Source organism: Salvia hispanica, chromosome 2, assembly GCF_023119035.1.
Source record: "Salvia hispanica cultivar TCC Black 2014 chromosome 2, UniMelb_Shisp_WGS_1.0, whole genome shotgun sequence".
In the NCBI taxonomy this organism is placed as follows: Eukaryota; Viridiplantae; Streptophyta; class Magnoliopsida; order Lamiales; family Lamiaceae; genus Salvia; species Salvia hispanica.
This window is the reverse complement of record NC_062966.1, coordinates 3,467,409-3,489,638: the sequence shown is the minus strand read 5'-3', so window position 1 is coordinate 3,489,638 and position 22,230 is coordinate 3,467,409. Positions and strand designations below refer to the sequence as shown.

The 22,230-nt window shown below is 36.5% G+C and overlaps 4 protein-coding genes across 4 annotated transcripts; 2 read left to right on the top strand and 2 right to left on the bottom strand.

Annotated features, from left to right (window-relative positions):
- Positions 1 to 5,397: 5,397 nt before the first annotated feature.
- On the bottom strand, positions 5,398 to 7,046 carry LOC125207510 (hydroquinone glucosyltransferase-like). The gene has a single exon (XM_048106885.1). The coding sequence runs from the start codon at positions 6,958 to 6,960 to the stop codon at positions 5,542 to 5,544; it is 1,419 nt and encodes a 472-aa protein (XP_047962842.1). The 5' UTR covers positions 6,961 to 7,046; the 3' UTR covers positions 5,398 to 5,541.
- Positions 7,047 to 8,908: 1,862 nt separating this feature from the next.
- Positions 8,909 to 11,604, top strand: LOC125207509 (UDP-glycosyltransferase 86A1-like). Its single transcript, XM_048106884.1, has 2 exons — positions 8,909 to 9,497; positions 10,593 to 11,604. Exons 1-2 carry the CDS (start codon positions 8,957 to 8,959, stop codon positions 11,483 to 11,485), a joined length of 1,434 nt encoding a protein of 477 aa, XP_047962841.1. The 5' UTR covers positions 8,909 to 8,956; the 3' UTR covers positions 11,486 to 11,604.
- A 1,415-nt stretch (positions 11,605 to 13,019) lies between these two features.
- LOC125206133 (ankyrin repeat-containing protein NPR4-like) lies at positions 13,020 to 15,010 on the bottom strand. Its single transcript, XM_048105427.1, has 3 exons — positions 14,450 to 15,010; positions 13,210 to 13,881; positions 13,020 to 13,116 (listed from the first exon to the last, which is right to left on the bottom strand). Exons 1-3 carry the CDS (start codon positions 15,008 to 15,010, stop codon positions 13,105 to 13,107), a joined length of 1,245 nt encoding a protein of 414 aa, XP_047961384.1. The 3' UTR covers positions 13,020 to 13,104.
- Positions 15,011 to 18,677: 3,667 nt separating this feature from the next.
- LOC125206132 (ankyrin repeat-containing protein NPR4-like) lies at positions 18,678 to 20,164 on the top strand. The gene is made up of 2 exons (XM_048105426.1): positions 18,678 to 18,950; positions 20,024 to 20,164. The coding sequence occupies exons 1-2, from the start codon at positions 18,678 to 18,680 to the stop codon at positions 20,162 to 20,164; spliced, it is 414 nt and encodes a 137-aa protein (XP_047961383.1).
- Positions 20,165 to 22,230: the final 2,066 nt, after the last annotated feature.

Here is a 22,230-nt window from a genome sequence, read left to right as displayed (position 1 = left end):
AAATAATTATAGCATATACATTAATTTAATTATATACTATATACACTCTCCTACTTAAAATTCTCCTGAATCAAAACTATCTATATATACGACTATACCGAGTCAATCATAAAAATAAATATATTCTCTATGATACACTTCATATCTCTGTAGCATAAATGACAATATAATATGCAATATGATGATATGCAAAATAATGTAGGTTTCGGGTTAGGGATGTCACAGATCATATGTCTCCATCAAATGCTACCAAATCAGAACCTGAAGACTGTTTTATTCGTCATCTTACTTTGTCTTACTTCATTGCTTCCTTCGTCCAATATTTAAAGAGTCATTATGCCATTTTGAGCTGTCTACTATTTCAAGAATCATTAACTTTTTTCCCTTCAAATTCCATTAACTTTTTATTCAGACACAATCTATTATAAAACTAATAATACCCTCTCTGTCCACCGTTTACTTTTTTCACTCAACATTAAACATTAAATTTGACAACAAGTTTTAAGAAATGTAATAGAAAGTGTGTTGAAAAAGTTAGTAGAACATGTATCATATACTTATATACTTAATTTTATAATAAAATATGAGAAGAATGAGTTAGTGAAATATGGAGTTCATTACCAAAACTAGTAAAAAGTAAGTGTGACAAGTAATGGCGGAAGGAGGGAACACTTAAAATGAGTCTCACATTCTATTTACTTTCTCCATTTGCTTTTTTTCACAAATAATCATAGCATTTTGAGACTGTTATTATTTCTATGAATTATGTATTTATTGATTCATAAGAGTGCTTGGTTAATGATTACTATTGTCTAGGTATCTCTTCGAATAGGGGATATATATATATGTTGGGGGATGATTATTGTTCAAACTTGTATGCCCTATTCTTATTGCAAATGATTATTTGGGCAATACTTTGGATCCCTCTGTCCTGCAAGAATGTGCACTCTTTTTTTTTAGTCTGTCTCATAAAAATATGCACTTTCAAATTTTGGAAACACTTTTTCTCTAGTGAGGTGGGACCCATTCTCCACTAATAATACTTTAATTACTTTATCTCTCTACATGTCTGTTACTTTACAAATTTTGCATTAAAACCCGTGTCGAACCCAAAGTGCATATTCTTTAGGGATGGAGGGAGTACAATTTTGGAGAATAACCATTAGCTAGTTGCATATTGGTTTTGCCTCATATTTATGAAAACACCCCACGCAAAATACGAGAAGGCAAGGAACTATGGCTCCACCTTAACAGCGCTGAGGACAAGGAGACATGTGAATAAATATAGGCTCGAGGTTCTATGATGTCGAGATACCCTCACAAGCTACCTATAGCTACCTTGGGGATCACAGAGGACTTTTGGTCACTTTACAATGTTGGAGGTGGTGAAGGCCTAGTGAATGTGTTTAGGGGGAGGTGGCCCTCATACAGAAAATACACATTGGAGGTGACGAGAGATTGGCGCACCCGCACCCCGGAGAGAATCGACTCTATCTCGGAAACCACAACCATTCCCTCACCATGGAGGAGTTGTGCAAACTTTCCAACTTCCATGAGCCGGACCGATGAGGTCAAGTACAACTACCCCGAGATATGGAGGACAATCTCCATCAAGGAAGAGACGAACGATTTTAAGTCTTGCAAGAGTAAAAGTCCACGACCATCCGCAACCCCGTCCTTAGATACCTCTACCGCGCTATGACACAACTTATCTTTGTTCGAGTAGATGGTTGTGGGATGTCTAACACCGAGCTAGAGGTGATGTGGTTCATTGAGGTTCAATGTTGGAGTTATGGTTATCAACTATTTTGACTGCATCCTCACGAGGGACATTGGGGTTATTTGTTGTGACGGTTTGATCACGGCTTGAGGAGCACATTGAGGTTCTTTTTGATGATCTAAATCCCAACATGGGCGAGAACTTCATCACGTATGAGATTCTTTTTTCTATGGAGTTCTTAAGGATCGATAACAATGGCCAGGGATTCTTTCTCTAAGGCAATGATGACCATTTTCCAGTCCCAAATCCATACTTGGCAAAAGGTGAGGGATGTGACAACCAAACTTATTGTAAGCTCAATCGCCCTATGCACTAAAGGGCCATAACGACTACTCCAATTCGAGGTCACTTCCACAGGAGAACCATGCCGAGGACTACTCCAATCTATGATCCGACGAATGATCCCAATTTTGGTCCCATCGCACCATTCGAAGGTGGAGAGTCAAGCAACCAACGAGGAGGCACTCATGAGTTGCCTTGCGACGAAGAAAAGGAGAGGTTAAGCATCATCGCGCCAAAATAGGTCGAATCGAAGTCGACCAAGGCCACCTTGATGAGATGTACTCCTACATGCGAAACATGTCTCAAACTTAGGACAATCAATGGACGGAGCAACAACAATTGAATGATCACAACCGCCAAAATTGGAAGATGGTCTATGATTGGAGGACGGTGGAGCATCAATTTTGGGAGAGCCAAAGGCTCCAAGATGTTCAACAATGGCAACAAATTGCCGAGCTGCAGAGAATGGCCACCGAGGCGAGACAAGAGGGCCTAAATATGAAAGGCGACTTATCCTACTTGACAGATATCTTTGATAAGCTCAACACCCATTTGCTATCTCCTCCTCAAAATGATTGAATGAAGAACATCAAGCTAACGATGAAAAACAAGCGTTTGTTGAGAGGCAAACCAACATTGTTATCTTTTTATTCATGTTTTTGTTAAAACAATGTTATTTCTGACTTTTTTATGTTATTCTTAAAGTTTTATGTTATTTTTGTGTTAATTTTAATTCTTGTTTTCATGTTTTATTGAAACTCGCAGCTACTAGACTCAGTCAATTGTTTTCTTAGTTTATCTCACATTCCTACAGACTATACAAACTTATTCTTCACTTGATTTTGAATAAGTTTGGGAGTTGACATGGTGGACTGTGAGATTAAGATTTATTTGCATTATTAGTTACTTTAAGGTTAGAAAACCCAAAGGCCATGTATTGTTGTCAGGATTCTGTCTGGGAAAGTAATCTGATTCCTTAAATTCAAATTTCTATTTTTGTTTCGATTTCTAATCGAACTGGGAAAGTAATCAAATATCGAGAACAAGGAAAGTTAGTACTCCCTCCGTATTCAAAAAATAGAAACCTTTGAAATGACACGGGTTTTAATGCACAATTGGTAAAGTAATTGAGAAGAATTGGTAAAGTAAGAAAGAGGAAAAGAAAAATGAGTAGAGTAAGAGAGAGGAAGAGAAAAAGTAGTGAAAGTAGAGTTAGTGGATTGTGGGTCCATGTCCTGGAATAGAAATATTCTAAAATTTCTATTTTTAAGGAAATAGAAACATTTGAAACGACCGTATTCAAAAAATAGAAACATTTGAAACGGTAAGGATATTAATGAACAATTGGTAAAGTAAGTGAGAAGAATTGGTAAAGTAAGAGAGAAGAAAAGAAAAATGAGTAAAGTAAGAGAAAGGAAGAGAAAAAGTAGTGAAAGTAGAATTAGTGGATTGTGAGGTCCATGTCCTAAAATAGAAAGATTCTAAAATTTCTATTTTTAAGGAACCTGCACAAAATGGAAATAGTTGCTATTTTTAAAAACGGAGGGAGTACAATTTTCCAAGACTCTAAATTTTAAAATTTCTAAGGTATTCTTTTTCCCAAATTTAGAATTCTTACATATTTATTGTAATATATTATTGTTATTATTATTATTATTATTAAATAAAATGTTTTAAAATAATTTTAAATTGTAAATCATACTTAATTTCAGTATAATAAATAACTATAATTTAAATTATCTCAATTATAACTATATTATTACTATATTTATATATTATTGTTATTATTATCATAATAATAAAAATAATTTATTAAACAATTAAAATATAATTATTTATTAAATAGTAAATAATAATAATAATAATTTATTAATTAATAATTAATCAAAATCATAGTGAAATTTTCAATTACAAAATTTATTTAATTATAATATCCATAACTATTATAATATAATAATAATTATTATTATATTAATATTTTAGTCATTTATGATATAATACTCCATGTAACTATAATTACAATTATATCATAAAAAAAAATTACAATTATATCAATATATATTATGACGAATGATCCATATTTAAACTATGCATCATAATAATAATAAATATAATAATAAAATTATTATCATTTGTAATGAATAGTTTATTAAAAATTTTGTATATTTTTTTACAAATAAAAAAATATTAAGTGTATTTTTAGCTTGGTGTTTAAATCAAATATAAAATTTAAAATATTGATATTTTCCAAAACAAAGGAAAGTAAAGTTATTAGGAATCGTATTCTCGAGATTCAATTTCCCATGAATCATTTTCCTTATCAACTTTATTTTTTCGTCAACCAAATATAGCCAAAGGAAAAACATGTCATAAGCATAACTTGAAGAATTTTAGAAACTCGCGTGTTTAGGGACATATTAAACTGGGTTGGCAATGCTCTTTCCACCATTTTTATTGAGTATGAATTGATGCCTTTATTTCATGGTTTGGTGAAAATGTTCATAATTAGTGAGTTGTTTTTTCGTCTTGAATCATGCGAGATTTGAGTTTAAATTTTTTCTTTTGTTTTTTATCTGCATACATGCATTTTTTTTTAGAACTTGCTCCTTGTTTGCCTAAATTTGTATAGTGCTTAAGTTGATTAAAAACGTTAGGCAAGGCTTTCAGCTACTTTTAGGACCCTTAATATATGTTCCATTTTAACTTTGTTAGCCCTGTGGAAACTTTGAGCCTTTTTTTGGAAGCTAATGTAATGGGGAAAATTCCTGTGATTGTATGTTATGAAGGAATCGAAGAGATAATGGAAAGTAGTGAAATTTAATGTGATGCAAAAGTGTGTATTGGGAAAATTAGAAGAAAATCAAGTGTGCCAAAATTTAGAAAGGATATTTAAAAAGAAGAAAAAAGAAAAGAAAGGAAGGTTGTTTAAAAAAGAAAAATTAAAGGAGTTAGAAAGTGATAAGAAATATCTGAAGTAATATCAGAAGTGTCTGTATTAAGTTGTGAACTTTGAATTAGGTTTAAAAGTTTGTTTAGTCTGTTAGATTTCAGCTCACTCTCTTCGTTTTCTCTCTCAACCAAGATCATTAAGATTCCTATTTTCGTTTTCGCAACTCATTCTTGTTTAATTCTTGTTCCCAATCGTTTGTCAACGTATTCAAAACTTACAAACTATAAAAAAACATACAATCATTAAATTCGTTAGTATCTATACAACTTCCATTTGCCACATTGATTGTAGTTAAATAAATAATGTATAAGAGTGTTTAGTAATATGTGCTCGTTAAATTTAAAATAATTAATAAATTTAAAATCATAGTACTTAGTCAATAAAATTATAGGAAAAGGTTTAGAAATTATAAATGAAACATCTAAAAGGTGTCAAATTATTGTGAGCAGAGAAACATGCATATTGGATAGTGTTGACATTTGCATTTGATGTTTATTAAACATTGAATGTAACTTTAATGTAGGAATGTCTATTTTGAAGCGCTCCAGCTCTTGACAATTTGAACAAGTGCCTTTGTAGAAGATCCATCTTTACCGATAGCATTTTCAGCAGCAATTTTTAATTGGGAAATCTTATTTCGAATTTTAATTCCTTCCTCACCTCCCATGAGCTGTTTCACCGCACACGATATCTCCTCTCTCTCCACTATCCCTTTCTCGTTCTCCCGAACCCTAATCCCCCCCTTCAGTCCATCCGCCACCACTGTCGCGTTGAGCTTCTGCTCGAAGCAGATTGGCCACGCGATCAGTGGCACGCCATGGACTGTGCTCTCCAGTATCGAGTTCCACCCACAGTGCGTCAGAAATCCACCTGTTGAGCTATGGCTCAGCACCTGGATTTGAGAGACCCAGGAGGCCACAGCTAGCCCGCGCCCCTGGGTCCTCTCCAGGAATCCTTCCGGCAAAAACGCTAGAGGGTCCCTGGGGTCGCGGCCACCAACTTTTAAATAGGCAGCGGCCGCGTTCTCCTGGGGGCTTCTCACCACCCAGAGAAACCTCTGCTCGCTAATTTCCAGCCCTACCGCTAACTCAGTGATCTGCTCGACCGAGAGCGTCCCTCCACTTCCGAACGAGACGAATAAAACCGAGTTCCGTGGCTGATTATCCAGCCATTTCAAATAGGCCGATGACCGATCCGATTCACTATTATCGATCCATCGGATCAGCGGCCCAACCGGGACAACTTGGGGGATGCCAGGGCGGCGTCTCTCTAGATGTCGAAACGCATCCGGTTCGAGCTCATAAAAAGTGTTGACAAGAATCGCGTCCGCAGAGAGATACATCTCTCTGAGATCCATGGCACATTTATGGACTCTGCAGTCCGTAAATGTGTCTGGAAAGTCTTTAACCTCCAGGGTTAAAGACCCTGGCAGCTTCACCGGCTCCGCCTGTTTAATATCGTTGCGAAACGTGCAAGACGAGTTGAGCTCCGGCAGGGTCAAGGAGAGCAACGCGTCGATGGCTGCAACGACGTAGAAGACGTAGGCAGGGATGCCGAACTCCCTGGCTACGTCGATGGCGTCGGGGGCGAAGAGATCGACCACGAGGGCCCGGGCCGGGGCTCCCGACTCTCTGAGACGGGAGAGGATGTCGCGGAGAGCCGGGAGGGACCGGACGAGGCGGGCTTGGAGGAGGATCTCGGGGTTGGCGTCATCGGGGAGGTCGGCCGTGGAGACCGGGGGGAGGAAGACGGGGGTGATGGCAGCCGGAATTCCTTGGAGGAGTGAAGATTGGAGGGTAACCGGAGAGCCGTCGCCGTAGTCGGGAATGATGAGGGTGATGGTGCAGTTGTGGTTGAAGACGAGTTTCTTTGCGAGTTCGATGAAGGGAATTAGGTGGCCTAAGAAGCCCGGAGGAGGTAGTAAGGCTATGTTGTGACGAGCTTCCATGGTGGAGATTTGTATCGATGAATTGGAATGTGAAAAAATTGATTTGCAGTGCAATTTATAGCTTAGGCCCTAATGCCATGGAAGCTTATTCCTCTTAACGACTTGATTCGTGATCATGTGTCTTAACCGATCTTTAAAATCATTTACAGCTTGTAAATGTTAAAAGTTACTATTACTGATCTTTAAAAATTAAGATCGTGCATTATACATTGAAAACTGATAAAAATCTATATATTCACATATCATCGATGTCAGTGACCTTCAATTGTTGTCGAGGCTTGTATATTCAATTACTAATAAAATATATACTCTTAAAATATCAATTTATCTCGGGAAATTGATCTACTGATACACCTAACCATCGATAATCAATTCAACCAAAAGATTTTCGAGTCAATATGAATATAAATCGTGAAATACATGTATGATTCCGTCGATAAAAATTATATACTGACTACTATTAAAAATAAAATTCTACTAAAAATATAACGTTTTCCTCTTTGGATTATGTATTATGAAGATTGTATGACTCTCAATTGTCGTCGAGGCTTGTATATCAATTACTACAAATAAAATATATCCCTCTTAAAATATCAATTTATCTCGGGAAATTGATCTACTGATGCACCTAACCATCGATAATTAATTCATATTCAACCAAAAGATTTTCGAGTCAATACGCAATATAAATCGTGAAATGCGTGTATGATTCCTTCAATGTAAATTATATATATTCCCATAGTCTTATTCAAAATGATATACGTACTGTACATTTTTCTTTTTGGAATGCGCTGTTTTAAATGATACGTTTTTTAAAATAGAAACATCACTTTTCTACTTTTTCTTCCATTCTTATTATCTTTACTTTACTTACAAAATAACTCTATATAAAATCTCTCGCTAAATTAAAAATATTCTATTTAGAGCATATACTCCCTCCGTCCATGATTAAATGTCTCATTTTTTAATGAATAGTAGACAGAGAGAGTATTACACAGTTAATTTATAATATATAAATAGTACATAATTTCAATATTCGCTAGTACTCCCTCGTTCATCATTAATTGTCTCAGTTTGATTCGGTTCGCATTTTAAGAATTATAATGGCAACGATTGGAAAAAAGCTAATGGAGTATGAACTTTATCTTTATACACTACATTTGTCCACTATTACTTGTCATCAGTTAACCCGGCTCGAGTGTCAAAAAATACTTACCCCGTCCCTCTCTAAATAACAATTTTATTATTTTTGGATGCCTCACATATTTCCTAAAATTGAAACATCACTATCTATATTTTATTCTTTTTCTTTTATTGTCTCTCCACTAAACTCATAAAATAAACTACGTACTCCCTCCGTCCCACTCAAAATGGACACATTTCTGAGTGACGCGGGATTTTAGGAAGTGTTGTTAGGTGGAATAAAGTAGAGAGAAAAAAGTATTTGAATATTTTAATGAGAGAGGAGAGAGGAGGTTATTTCCATAATTGGAAAGTGGTCATCTTGATTTGGACAAACAAAAAAAGAAAGGTGGTCATCTTGAATAGGACAGAAGGAGTATATAAAATATCTTGCTAAACAAAAATGCTCCATTCGGAGTGAGAGATAAAGTAAATTTAATAGAAAGAGTTAGTAGAATGTGTGTCCTACTATTATACTTTCATAATAAAATTATGAGTGGAATTAGGTAGAGTAATATGGTATATTTTATTATGAGTGTAATGAGTTGACTAATGGGAATATGATATTATAAAAAAGTAGCAAAAATAATAAACTAAACATGAAATTTGTTATAGGTATTGATGAATCGATAGAGAACTTTTAGTTTTATTATAAGGAGTAATAAAATATGAATGTAATAAAATTAATAGAAACGATGAGAGTAATTTGAAGAGTTGGTAAATCGACAATTAAATTATGTAGAGTAATGTGACAACATCATATCGAAACTTTTGTCTCCCTCTCTCTCATTCTCTCTATCTGCAAAGTCGAAAGATGGCAAATTCAAAGCCACACGCGATTGTGATTCCATACCCATATCAAGGCCACATTACTCCGATGATCAATCTATGCCTAAACCTCGCATCAAAAAACCTCATCATCACCTTCATCCCCCTCGAATTCAACCATCACTCCATCTCCAAAGCTCACAATCTCCACGCCGATGAAGACATCTTCACCGGAGCCCGAAACGCGGGCCTCGACATACGCTACGCCCCTGTCTCCGACGGATTTCCTGTCGACTTCGACAGGGACGGCAACGACGTCGACCGCAACTACACCGACTACTGGAAGACCATGTTTCTCGATTTCCCGGGGCGCGTGGATGGACTGGTCGCCGGGATCGTCGCGAGCAGCGGAGATTCGCCGCCGTCGATTATGATCACCGACACCTTCTTCTCTTGGGTGGCGACGCCGATTTGTGAGAAATATGGCCTGCTTAACGTTTCTCTTTGGACACAGCCGGCTACTGTGTTTGCAATCAACTATCACTTTGATCTACTTAGACAAAATGCCCATTTCCCCCCTCAACATGGTATGTTCCTTCTTTGCAAAATACTTTCATTCTTTAATCAGAGTAATCGCGGTAATTGTGGTCCACTATCATTGAGTATGATGAAACAACATTATTTACTTTGTAGGATCGATATGTAAATTAATAATATAGACTACATGTAATCCCTCGATTCGTCATTAGGAGTGTCATTTGAGTTCAGGACCGATTTTTAAAATATATAAAAAATTAGTTGAAAAAGATACTCTCTCCGTCCCACTTAAGATGATACGTTTTCATTTTTGATTTGTCCAGACTAAAATGACACATTTCCTTTTTTCGAAACTTTCTCTCTTCAATTAATACATCTAAACACTTTTTCTCATCCATATTAAAATATTCATCTTTCTTTCTCTTTCTATTTTAATACTTACACCTACTTTTTCTCTCTCCAATTAAATACATTAACCAATAACTCCTAAATCCCGTGCCGGCCAAGAAATATGTCATCTTAGCCGGGACGGAGGGAGTAGTAAAATGTGAAACCCATTTTCATATATTAGTTTTATAATAAAATGTGAGTGGAATGCGTTAGTGGAATGTGAAATCTACATACTATTTATAGTAAAAGTGAACCGGAACTCCTAATATTAGACATACTAAAATAGTTAAACGAGACTCCTAAAAACGGAGGGTGTACTGATTTTAGAGGATTTGTAGGTCTATTATAACAAACTAACACGAGGACTGATTGGTAGGATAACACTGCTTAGTTTGGAGGAGGTGTCGTACCCGAATACTCCTTGTGTAAAATTAGAGTTTCTTTTTGCTATTTTGGTATGTCCCATAATTAGGGCCTTTTTTTACTTTTACTATAAATTTACTATAAATTGTAAGTAGATACTTATATTCCACTGACATTCTTAAAATCATGGCGAGTAAAGGACTCCAGGACGAAGTACAGTACAATTTAGTAGAGTGGCATGTTAATAATGGTAAATTGTAGTCTTTGTATCAAGTAATTGGATATTTCCTTATTTGTGAACATAGTATTAAAAATATGTAAAATGTAAAAGTTTCTCATATCAAATCATACTTATACAAAGTATTGCAATATCTATATGGTAACAATTTCAGGTAAAGGCGAGGAGGGCATCATAAACTACATACCAGGAGTAGGATCAATGAGACCAAGAGATCTGATGTCGTATGTGCAATACCCAGACATGATTCCAATGTTAACTGAGATTGAAGTGAAGTCATTCGATCATGTGAAGCAAGCAGACTTCATCCTATACAACACAGTTGAAGAGCTCGAATCCGACACCCTTTCAGCCCTGAATCAAATCCTTCCATCTTTCCCCATCGGCCCGATCAATTTCTACGACGCAAGCCTGGCCCGGAGCCTCAGGCCCCACACAGATTGCACAGAGTGGTTGAGTTCCAAGCCCCCCTCATCAGTCCTCTACATCTCCTTCGGTAGCATCAATTTCATTGCTGATAAGGAAGAAGTCGCGGAGTTTGCTTACGGCCTTCTCATGAGTAAAGTTTACTTCATCTGGGTGATCAAGGATGATAATATTCATGATCAAGAAAAAAAATTTCTACCTAGTGATTTTAAAGATGGGATGGGAAATCGAGGACTGGTCGTGCCATGGTGCGACCAGGGCGGGGTTCTGGCCAGCCCTGCCACGGGAGGTTTTCTGACGCACTGTGGATGGAACTCGGTTCTGGAGAGCATGTGGCATGGTGTTCCGATGATTTGTTATCCGTTTCTTGTTGATCAGCCTACGAACCGGAAGCTTGTGGTGGATGATTGGAAGATTGGGGTGAATTTATGCGATGGAGGGCGCGTGACGAGGGAGGAAGTTGCTGAGAAGATCGATGTCGTGATGAAGGGAAACTCTGCTCTTCGGATGAAGTGCGAGGTTGAGAAAGTGCGTAAGAAGTTGCAAGATTCATTGGGGGGAGAAGGGTCATCACATAAAAATTTGGACCTATTTTGTGAGGGTTTGAAATTGAGGCTTTAATAAGTACCAAAGTTGATCGATTTCAATAAACTCCAACATCAACAACTTGGAGGTACTCAAGATCCAATGTACTTTTGGAGCATAAACATATTCTGAAATACACAGAGAATTTTCCATTCCTTTTCATGTTATTTTTGGCCTCAAGGGAGAAAGAAATTTAACATTATAACTCATTTAAAACTTGTCTTACAATGGCAAACGTTGCTTATCCACAACAATCCTTCAGGAAATGTAGGGTCTTTAGGATATTTTTCATGTTAAAACCATGTTCCATTTGTTCGAAAAGTAATGCACCCATGAGAAACAATAATAAAAATAGGGCAATGTGTGAAACTTCAATTTGGAGAAATCTATATAGCTTACTTAAGAAAGACATATTAAAACAATGTGGGAAACAAGGGCTTAAGCAGAGTTTTAACTGGACAGACTGGTTCAAAGTCTTACCCAAGGAAATATTGCCAAAAGAAATTACTAATAAAACTCAACCGATATGAAAAAGTCGAGCAAATTAAGGACATCGAAATCCATTATCCACCTAAGTAATGCAAGATATTGCGAAACAGAGGCATGGGAGTAAGAGCGAGTCGTATGTCAGCAAAGGATGAATATTGACTGCCTAATCCACGCAAGAACCAATGCCCTTTGTCAGAATTGTCGACAGGACGATTAATCGCCAATAATTGATCAAACAAGCCTTTGAATTTTCAAGTGTTATTAGGCTTGTACATAATTTGAAACCATAAGTTGGTTTAGGCTTTATGTGGAGAGATGTTCAAATTTCAATGGTATTTTAGGCTGAATAAAGGCACTTTCTTCATCAGGTAACCCACTAAGCTCCTTCTTGAAAGCTTCAAGCCCCTGCACCTCCTCATGTGACGAAACAGGACATTTATTCAACATCGACTATCTCATTACATAGTCCAACATTAAGAATAAAATGATCTTCTGGAATAAACATCATACCAGCTGACTAATATGCTGGTATAGCTTATGTATATCATCTTAAAGATGGTGATCGAGAGAGGCATAGACGGTTTGGTAAGGCACACGTAAAGAGTAGAAGAGAGTAGATAGTGTAGAGAATTAATTGTATTTTGTTGTGTGTATATTCAGTTCTAATTTCGTATTTGTTGTTTTTTAATATTTGATAAAAACACGAACAATTAATTTGATAAAATGAATTAAATGGGAGGGCTGTTGGGAGAGCAATGGAAGGGCTACGGCATTGGGGGGAACTGGGAAGGGACTGTGGGAGAGACGCGATAATGTGGCGGGAGAAATTTTTTAGAGGACTTTGGGAGGAACGTAGCTATTGCAAATGCTCTTAAGCAATATAAGTATATAATATAGTTGGTTGTACCGAAGTTATGAAGTGATAAAGTGAGCAATAGTTAAAATAAAGCATCATGTGTCCCACAATGCTCAATTGCTTCATACTAGTATTTAAATATAAATTTTAAAAACTACACCACGGTAGACTCAAACTAATGACCTTCGATTCAAGCATCAACCACTCTATCGCTTGACCTACACATGCACACAATAATAAACATCCATAATGCATAGTCAAAGTGTTCCAACAAGAAAATGAAGAATTTGGTAATCCAGCCCAAATAAGTTCATTTCTCACTCTGCCATAGTATGGAAAATAAAAATAAAAAAAATCATGGGTCAGGTGTAAGAAGACCACACAAAATGGAATTGAGTGTCTGAAACATCCTAACCCGAAGGTACGAGAGATCATCATCAACGAACCTCGAACCAAAGAGTCTCCTACAACACATCATCACAATATTCCGCACAAGCTTAATCCCGAATAAGCCAAGCGACACGGCGAGGACCACATTAATGATTCCGGTAAGCGATCGCGTCTGCGTATTCGGCGCACTGACCAGCACCGAACCTCCGTAGCTGACCGAAATAGCCGCCATCGACACCCTCATCACGTAGGTGGTGAAAACAAAGAGAGCGCCGCGCCCGATCGGAAACGGAACTGCGACCAAGAAGATTGTGATGAGAGACGAGACAAAAGCGGTGGTGTTTGCTCGTACCAAGTGTTTGTATATCTTGGGATGAGTGGTTGCAATCACGGCTTCCCCGGCTCTGTGTGATGACGTGTCATCCTGCCACACCCCGCCAGGGGGGCTCACGGCCGCCTGGAAGGCCATGGTTGCGATCAGGGTCATCACCACCATTGTCTGCTCTCTCTTCTTTGATAAGTATTCGAGTAATATTGGATTTGTTTTTTTCCATGACATTGCTTTTGGTGGTGCAATTATTGATATGATTCCTTCACTGTCATCATGGCTCTCTTTCAAGATTCCCACTGCTGTTCTGCCCATCGAATTCTTTGATTCCTTCTCTACTTTATTGCTCTCCACCAAGTATTTTACCATCTGTGAGATTGCACGAAGAAAAAATATGGTCAATTATTGGCCGTAAAAATCATGAAATTTGAACATATATATAATTGAAGAAGAGGAACAAATTCGATGGACATGAATAACATAGCGCAATCGTTGTTTTTCCCTACCGTTAATCCAATCAAAGTTCGTAATTTTTATGATCAAGTTTTAAGTTTATGGAATAATCTGAAACTTGGCCATAAGTCCTCATATTTGCAACCAATAGCCGAAAAATGTACTCCCTCCGTCCCTTAAATTTTGTCACATTTTGACCGGGCATGGGTTTTAAGAAATGAAAAAGTCGTGTTACATGAATCCTACTTTTTACATATTAGTATTATAATAAAACATGAATGACATTGATTAGTGGACAAAAAATAGTAAAAATAAAATGGGACAATTAATAAAGAACATTCCAAAACGCAAAACTGAGACACATAATAGGGGACGAAGGGAGTAACATGTATAAAGTGGTGGATCACCCAAAGTAATAAAATTGACAGTTGTGAAAGTAAAGTAACAATGTTAGATGAATAAAAAGTTGTGACTTGTGACTCACCTCAACTTGTTTGGTCCTAGCAGCCCAATGCAAGAGGGTCTCCCCATCATCATCTTTAGCATACACAAGGTCACCCAACTTGTCCACCAAAAACTTCAATGCCCTAAGCTGACGATGTTTCACGCACAAATGCAGCACAGTTTGACCGCGGTGCCCTCTTTCCATAACCGGCAAAGGATCCTCTTCAAGCAGCTTTTCCAATATCTCAACATGCCCTTTCACGGCTGCAATTTGAACTGGGTTCAGGCCTTGCTCGTCTCGCCACCAGCACATCTCCGGGGCTACTGATAGCAATCTTTTCGTGATTTCAAGATTCCCTTCTTCCACTGCAATGTGAAGAGGAGAAGATTTTTGGGAGTCGGAAATCCGAGCTAGCCCCGGATTGATCTTGAGCACCTCTTCAATGATGGCTACTTGGCCCCGTAGCGTTGCTACGTGTAGAAGATTTCTCGAACATGGATACGAAACTCTTTCAACAAGATATGGATCTTGTTGAAGTAGTTGTTTAAATTTTGTTACGTCTCCTTTCGATGCAGCATCATAAAGTTCTTCACCAATCATTCTTTCAAACTACTCTACTATATTGTTGATTAAGACATTAATACATATATGAATTGTACTCTATATTATCATTATATACATATAAGGTCATCTTCTACAATGTTCATTTGCTTTACTTTTGCATGTGGAAAGTAAAGCTTGTGGTTTACATATGTTGGCTTAATTAGTTATACTTTTGTGTCTTTGTTTGTATCCTATTTTAACATATGCTTCATTCGTGTACATTACTCCCACTAAAATTAAAAATTACTTTCTCCATCTCTGAAAATTTGTTACTTATTTTCATTTTCGTTTGTTCTTAAAAATTTTGTCACCTTTCACTTTTACTATTTTTGGTAGTGGACCCCACAAGGCGGCGTCCTCGACGGTCATGGTGCCGCCTTGTAGGCTTACATGATGAGTAGCAACAAGTGCCCGGATGGTGCCACGGTACGTGTCATGAACATGAGTTCGATTGAATTTTGTATTGAACCATATACCTCTTAGTTAAAATACTAGTAACAACTTAACTTAATGTGCTGAAAATAAATATATTTCTCTATTGCAATTATGCTATTTTGTGTTACATGAACATATAATAACTTGTTCAAAAGTTTGTAAAACATGTCAATGTATAATAAATGAGATCATATAAATTGTTTTAAATTTTGTAGCTCTAGTTTTTTTATAACATGATAGTTGAGTTGAGCATAACTGTTGCAACTATAATGAGTTAAATTCAGGTTAGTGAAGAACTGGACAGTTTTTTTATAACATGATAGTTGAGTTGAGCATAACTGTTGCAACTATAATGAGTTAAATTCAGGTTAGTGAAGAACTGGACAGCCGTAGTTACGTACGTGAATCCGAATAAATTATGAATTACCAATTAATTAATACTCCCTCCGTCCCACAAAAGATGTCACACTTGTGGGACGACACGAGATTTTAGGAGGTTTTGTTTTGTGTGTTAAATGGAGAGAATATATAATTTTTATATTCATGTAAGAGAGAACTTTTTCCAAAAAGGGAAATGTGACATCTTTTATGGAACAAACTAAAAAGGAAAGTGTGACATCTTTTGTGGGACGGAGGGAGTAATATTTTATATTTGAAAATTGTGATTTCGTTATGAGGGCGGTTGGTCAAGGTGGCCCCCATCGTCTAGTGGTTTAGGACATCTCTCTTTCAAGGAGGCAGCGGGGATTCGAATTCCCCTGGGGGTAGGGTACTAGGAAAGGAAGTTGATCATGGATTACCAATAAGCCGATAAAAAAAATTTAATGGATTCTTTAGACTTTAAATTTATTGTACTACGTATATTTGTATATATTTTTAAAATCAAATTTAAATTTGTATTAATTGCTTGACTATTTTTTATAACTTTTTGGTATATTGAAATTACTTTTAGATTATAATTATGTATAAAATTTTATTTATATTCAATATTCAATCTCTATCATTTATAAATATACAATCGGGGCATGTTAGGGTGCTACCACCCCTTAAAATAACACCATACCACCATTCCTAGCCAATCATTTGTACACGTGGACGAATAATAAAGGCTGCCACGTGGCAAAAAAATTAAAAAAAATCTGAAAAACTCGGTCAGCAATTTGCTTTGGTCTTTATCCAGCAATTTTTCTTGTCCACAATATCCGACACACTATACATCAATCTATATATTGCTGTGTAGTGTTTGTAATATTGTTGTGTGGCGTTTATAATATTCTTTGTATAAAAAGCGGTGTCACGGTGTCACTTTAAGAGGTTTTGTCATTTTAACGACAAACCCTATACAATCACTGATCTACTATATATATATAGGGAGTGATCAATTGCTAACTCATCATTTAATTGCTAACTACAACTAATTTAAGGCCATAGGATTTTAGAAAACGTGTGGTCTACAATTTGCCACGTGTAATTTTCGTTTTTATTAATAAAATAAAAAAAGATAAAAAAAACGCCAAATTAGGGTTTTAGATGAAAATATCAATTTAGTGTTCCGGAAATATCAACACAATGCTTTGAGAATGTCAACACGATGCTTTAAGAATGTTAACCCATTGCTTATATTGACATTCTATATGTATTATATTGACATATTTTATATAGTATGTTGACATTTCTGCTTTACGAAAAAATTGAAAAATTTTTGAATTTTTTTTCAAATTTTGACGTCGGAACATATGGATATATGAAATCGTTGGAATCCTTATAAAATTATCTTTAATTTGATATATGTTATATGAATTTAGAGTTTTGGGATTTCTTTTAAAAGTTAGTTATAACTAAACATGTAGTTAATACCCCTATTGATATTTTATGGAATTAATCATATGGCTTTATTGGCGTTTTTTTTTATCGTATTGATATTTCTTGGTTGATGATCTAGGCCCTTAATTTGAATATCTAATGGCTATTATTTAGTTGTAGTTAGCAATTAGGTATTGAGTTAGCAATATATACACTCCCTTTATATATATATATATATATATATATATATATATAATATATATATATATATATATATATATATATATATATATATATATATATATAGGGAGATGATCAAAACAAGTATGTGTTTAAATCCAGAAATGCAGCCCAAATCTTGGCCCTAGGATTAGATGATCTAATGGTCAATAATTAACCCAAAACACGGAAGGTCATAATTAAGTAGTTTTAGGTCATATTATAAGATTTGGGTTTATGTCATGTTAAGATCATTTTAGGTCATGCTTTGTTAGCATGACCTAAAAATAAACTAACTATGACCTAAAAATGCCTTACGTATGACCGTGTTCTGCATTTCTGTATTTAAATCTGGTCTTTATAGATCAAAACCCTATATATATATATATACCTATTTAAATTCAAACCTAGGTTTAATTTTGTTTCATAATGTATAAGTCTTATCTAAATTCATAGAAAATTTAATGGTATACATCCGTCAGAATTATATGATAACAATCAATACATAAATATATGTAAAAGTGTCCTCGATTTTTTTCATATGATAATACACAATTAAACTTTATATAATTTTTATATTTATATAATAAACTGATTTTGTCTCTTTGTTTTCTACTCACACATATTTTCTTTATTAATGTATCTTATTCTAACTAACTCATACTACTCGTTAATTATTAGTCATAGATCTCTTCTTTGTCAATTATTTTACTCCATTTATATCATAAATCAAATAAATGTAGGAAAAAGAAAAGAAAAGCATCTAGAATCGGATACAAATATAGAAACAAAAGTATATGCCCTCATGTGTAAACCAAAAGCTTTACTTTCCACATGCAAAAGTAAATTATATGAATAATGCAGAAGAAGTCCGTATATCTATATAATAATAGTACGATACAATTCATATATAAGGTTGAAAGAATGATTTGTGAAGAAGGTTTATGATGCTCCATCGAAAGGAGACGCAACAAAATTTCAACAACTGCTTCAACAAGATCCGTATCTTGTTGAAATAGTTTCGTATCCATGTTCGAGAAATCTTCTACGTACACGTAGCAATGCTACGGGGCCAAGTAGCCATCGTTGAAGAGGTGCTCCGGGGCTAGCCCGGATTTCTGACTCCCAAAAATCATCTCCTCTTCACATTGCACTGGAAGAAGGAAACCTTGAAATCGTGAGAAGATTGTTATCAGTAGCCCCGGAGATGTGCTGGTGGCGAGACGAGCAAGGCCTGAACCCAGTTCAAGTTGCAGCCAAGAAAGGGCATGTTGAGATATTGGAAGAGCTGCTTGAAGAGGATCTTTTGTCTGTTATGGAGAGAGTGCACCGCGGTCAAACTGTGCTGCATTTGTGCATGAAACATCGCCAGCTTAGGGCACTGGAGTTTTTGGCGGACAAGTTGCGTGACCTTGTGTATGCCAAAGATGATGATGGAGAGACACTCTTGCATTGGGCTGTTAGGACCCAACAAGTTGAGGTGAGTCACATGTCACAACTCTTCATTCATACTCCCTCTGTCCCAGAAAGATTGTCCCAGTTCATTTTTTGTACCCGTTTGGCAAAAATTATAATAAATAGGTAAAGTTGAAATAGGGTAAAATAAGAGAAAGAATAATGTAGGTAAGACTATTCTCTACATTATTCTCTTTTACTTTACTATCTCTCTACTTTAACTATATATTATTATTTTTGCAAAGCGAGTGTGAAAAAGGAAATGGGACAATCTTTCTAGGACGTTGGGAGTATCAATAATTATAAGAGCCCCTTCAACTTTGGTTGATCCACCAATTCATACATGTTCATTATTAATTGTTGAGTAAAGGTCAATTTTGATCCTAATCATATGACCAGAATATGAATTTAGTCCAAAACATTCACTTTTTTAAAAATAGGTCCATAACAAATGAATCTGTCACCAAAGTACTCCTTTTTTTACGGTTCCGTCAAAAAACTAACGGTCAACGCTAATTGCACAGTTGTGTGACCGTTAGTTTTTGGCAAAATCGTCAAAAAAAACACTCCGACAAGGATTTCATTTGTTATGGACCTGTTTTTCAAAAGTGAATGGTTTGGCCCAAATTCGTATTTTGTTATATGTTAAGGACTAAAATTGTCATTTACTCTTAATTGTTCCACTTTATTTTTACTATTTTTGGTCCACTAACTCATTTTTATTCATGTTTGATTATATACTACTCTCTTCGTCTGCCAATACTTGTCACACCTATTTTTGGTAATGGGTCCCACATTCCAATAACTTGTGACGTTTTATGGTGGACAAAGGGAGTACTACATAAAAGTAGAACTCAATATACCATTAACTTTTTCAATTCAGTTTCCTTTATATTTCTTAAAATCCGAACTGCAGTCAACGACCAATAATCAATAATTAGAATCTCACGCGCAGATGGTCAAGTACTTGGTAGAGATCAATAAATTAGTAGAGAAGAAAGCAAGGAATTCGATGGGCAGAACAGCAGTGGAACTCTTGAAAGAAGAGGAAAGTGAAAGCATTATATCATCACTAATTTCAGGACAAATGTTATTCAGTCCAAAATTTATCGATACTTATCAAAGAAGAGAGAGCAGACCATGGTGGTGATGACCCTGATCACAACCATGGCGTTCCAGGCGGCCGTGAGCCCCCCCAGGTGGGGTGTTGTAGGGATCAGATCACTCGGGATTCGCTAATTACCGGGACCTCTTTATTGATTTATCTCTGAGACGGCTAATCTCAGAAATTACAAGCCAAGTACAACAATAGCTACAAGTTAGCAAAATTACAAAATACACTAAGTACAGAGAGTACAAATCAGGAACCCTAGCTACTAGTCAAGCCTTCAACCAGGCTGGACTCCACAAGCTTGATCCGATTAAACACCTGCACACTAAGTAGAAGTATTAGTAATCAAATGCAAGATCCTTGCGGATCTAAACTGAAATAGCAACAAAGTTCAGAAGATTTAGGATATGGCTCAGGTCGCACACACACGACTTCACAGGGCCAAGGACCTCCTCAATCTTCACCAACAAGTCTCAAGGGAGCACCGCGAAGTAACCGAACCCTAACCCTAGGGATACTCCGACTGCTACTACACAAGAGACCACCTGAGTCACACAGAACTCACAACAACCACAGGGCTCTTCTCTACAACACAAGAACTCTCAAGGAAACCTCCAATCTCTCAAGAATCCAACGAAGAGGTTGGACAAACCCTAGATCTGAGAAGGAATGCTCAAAGACTCACACACTCAGAAACTAAACCGATGATTCTCTCTAGAACCGAGAACCAACGAGGGAAACAGAAGATCGGATGAGATGGTCGGCGATAGGTGCCGGAATCCAAAGAGAGAGAAGAGAGAGAAGCAGAAGCAGCTCACACAAGAGAGAGAGAGAGTCTGGTGTCGAATGAGAGAAAGCAAAGAGTCACCAGACTCTAAACTAACACACCAACAGATCCAACGGCCTTCATCCAAGATCCGAGTGAGGCATCCACGTGGCAGCCATCGGAGCATCCCTCTAAGTTATTGGGACAAAACCAATCATGGGTCACCAATAAACACTTCGGCCTCTGAATTAAATCGGCCCAGCCAACTTAATCAAGCCCAATCACAATTAGAGTCCATCATACTTCACATACTCCACCTTGGACTAAATTGGGTAAATAGAGGAGAGCCACGGTCATGTGTTGCTTTCATCATAGCCTACAAAGCCCACTCAAGACACCAAAGAGTTTTAAAGCTCATTAGTCAAGAGATAAGGCCAGGTTGCCTAATAAGACACCAGATGGCAAGCCAATTTGTCTTATAGGACTTTTACTGCCTTGTGATTTCAACTAAGCCAAGACTTAATGAATCATCAAGGTCTTTCCCCCGGGACATGCATATGCACATGCTAACCACAATCAAAATGCAGCCTTTTAATGCAAGAAAGCAGTTTCTCCACAGGTAAGCACTTAGTGCCCATGTCTGCAGGGTTTTTATCAGTATGCACTTTATGCAACAAAACCTCACATTTTTCAACAACATCTCTAATGAAATGGAACCTAACATCTATATGTTTAGTTCTATCATGAAAAACAGGATTTTTGCACAATTGAATAGCAGACTGACTATCAGAATAAACAGCAGGAGTATTATGCAAGAATTTGAGTTCAGAGAGAACTCCCTTTAACCAAATAGCCTCCTTCATAGCCTCTGGGATGGCTATATATTCTGACTCAGTAGTGGAGAGGGCAACTATGTGCTGCAATTGTGATTTCCAACTAATACAAAACCTACACACAGTAAACACATAAGAAGTAGTGGACTTTCTCTTGTCCTTGTCATTAGCATAGTTAGAATCAACAAAACCACATAGCTCAACACCATCATCACACTTAGAAAAACACAGACCATACTTGGAAGTATGTTTCAGATACCTAAGCAACCATTTAAGAGCCTCCTAATGCACAGGTCCAGGATTAGACATGTATCTACTTAAGCAAGAAACAGCATAGACAATATCAGGTCTAGTACTAACCATGAGATACATAACAAAACCTATAACATTAGAATAAGGGACCTTCTTCATAGCTTTCACATCAGACTCAGACTTAGGACACAAGTCCTTACTTAGCAAAAAATGAGCAGCTAGAGGAACAGAAGCAGTTTTTGCACCAAGCATATTAAACTTTTCAAGAATTTTTTGCACATAAGGTTCCTGATGAAGAATCAGAGATGAGGACTTCCTATCCCTAAGGATATTGATCCTCAAA

Coding starts and splice junctions, on each gene's coding strand:
- LOC125206133 (XM_048105427.1), bottom strand. CDS start 15,010: ATGATTGGTGAAGAACTTTATGATGCTGCATCGAAAGGAGACGTAACA. Junction 13,882..14,449: donor CTAGGACCAAACAAGTTGAG/GTGAGTCACAAG, acceptor GCAATCTCACAG/ATGGTAAAATACTTGGTGGA.
- LOC125206132 (XM_048105426.1), top strand. CDS start 18,678: ATGTGCTGGTGGCGAGACGAGCAAGGCCTGAACCCAGTTCAAGTTGCA. Junction 18,951..20,023: donor TTAGGACCCAACAAGTTGAG/GTGAGTCACATG, acceptor AATGTTATTCAG/TCCAAAATTTATCGATACTT.
- LOC125207510 (XM_048106885.1), bottom strand. CDS start 6,960: ATGGAAGCTCGTCACAACATAGCCTTACTACCTCCTCCGGGCTTCTTA.
- LOC125207509 (XM_048106884.1), top strand. CDS start 8,957: ATGGCAAATTCAAAGCCACACGCGATTGTGATTCCATACCCATATCAA. Junction 9,498..10,592: donor CCATTTCCCCCCTCAACATG/GTATGTTCCTTC, acceptor TAACAATTTCAG/GTAAAGGCGAGGAGGGCATC.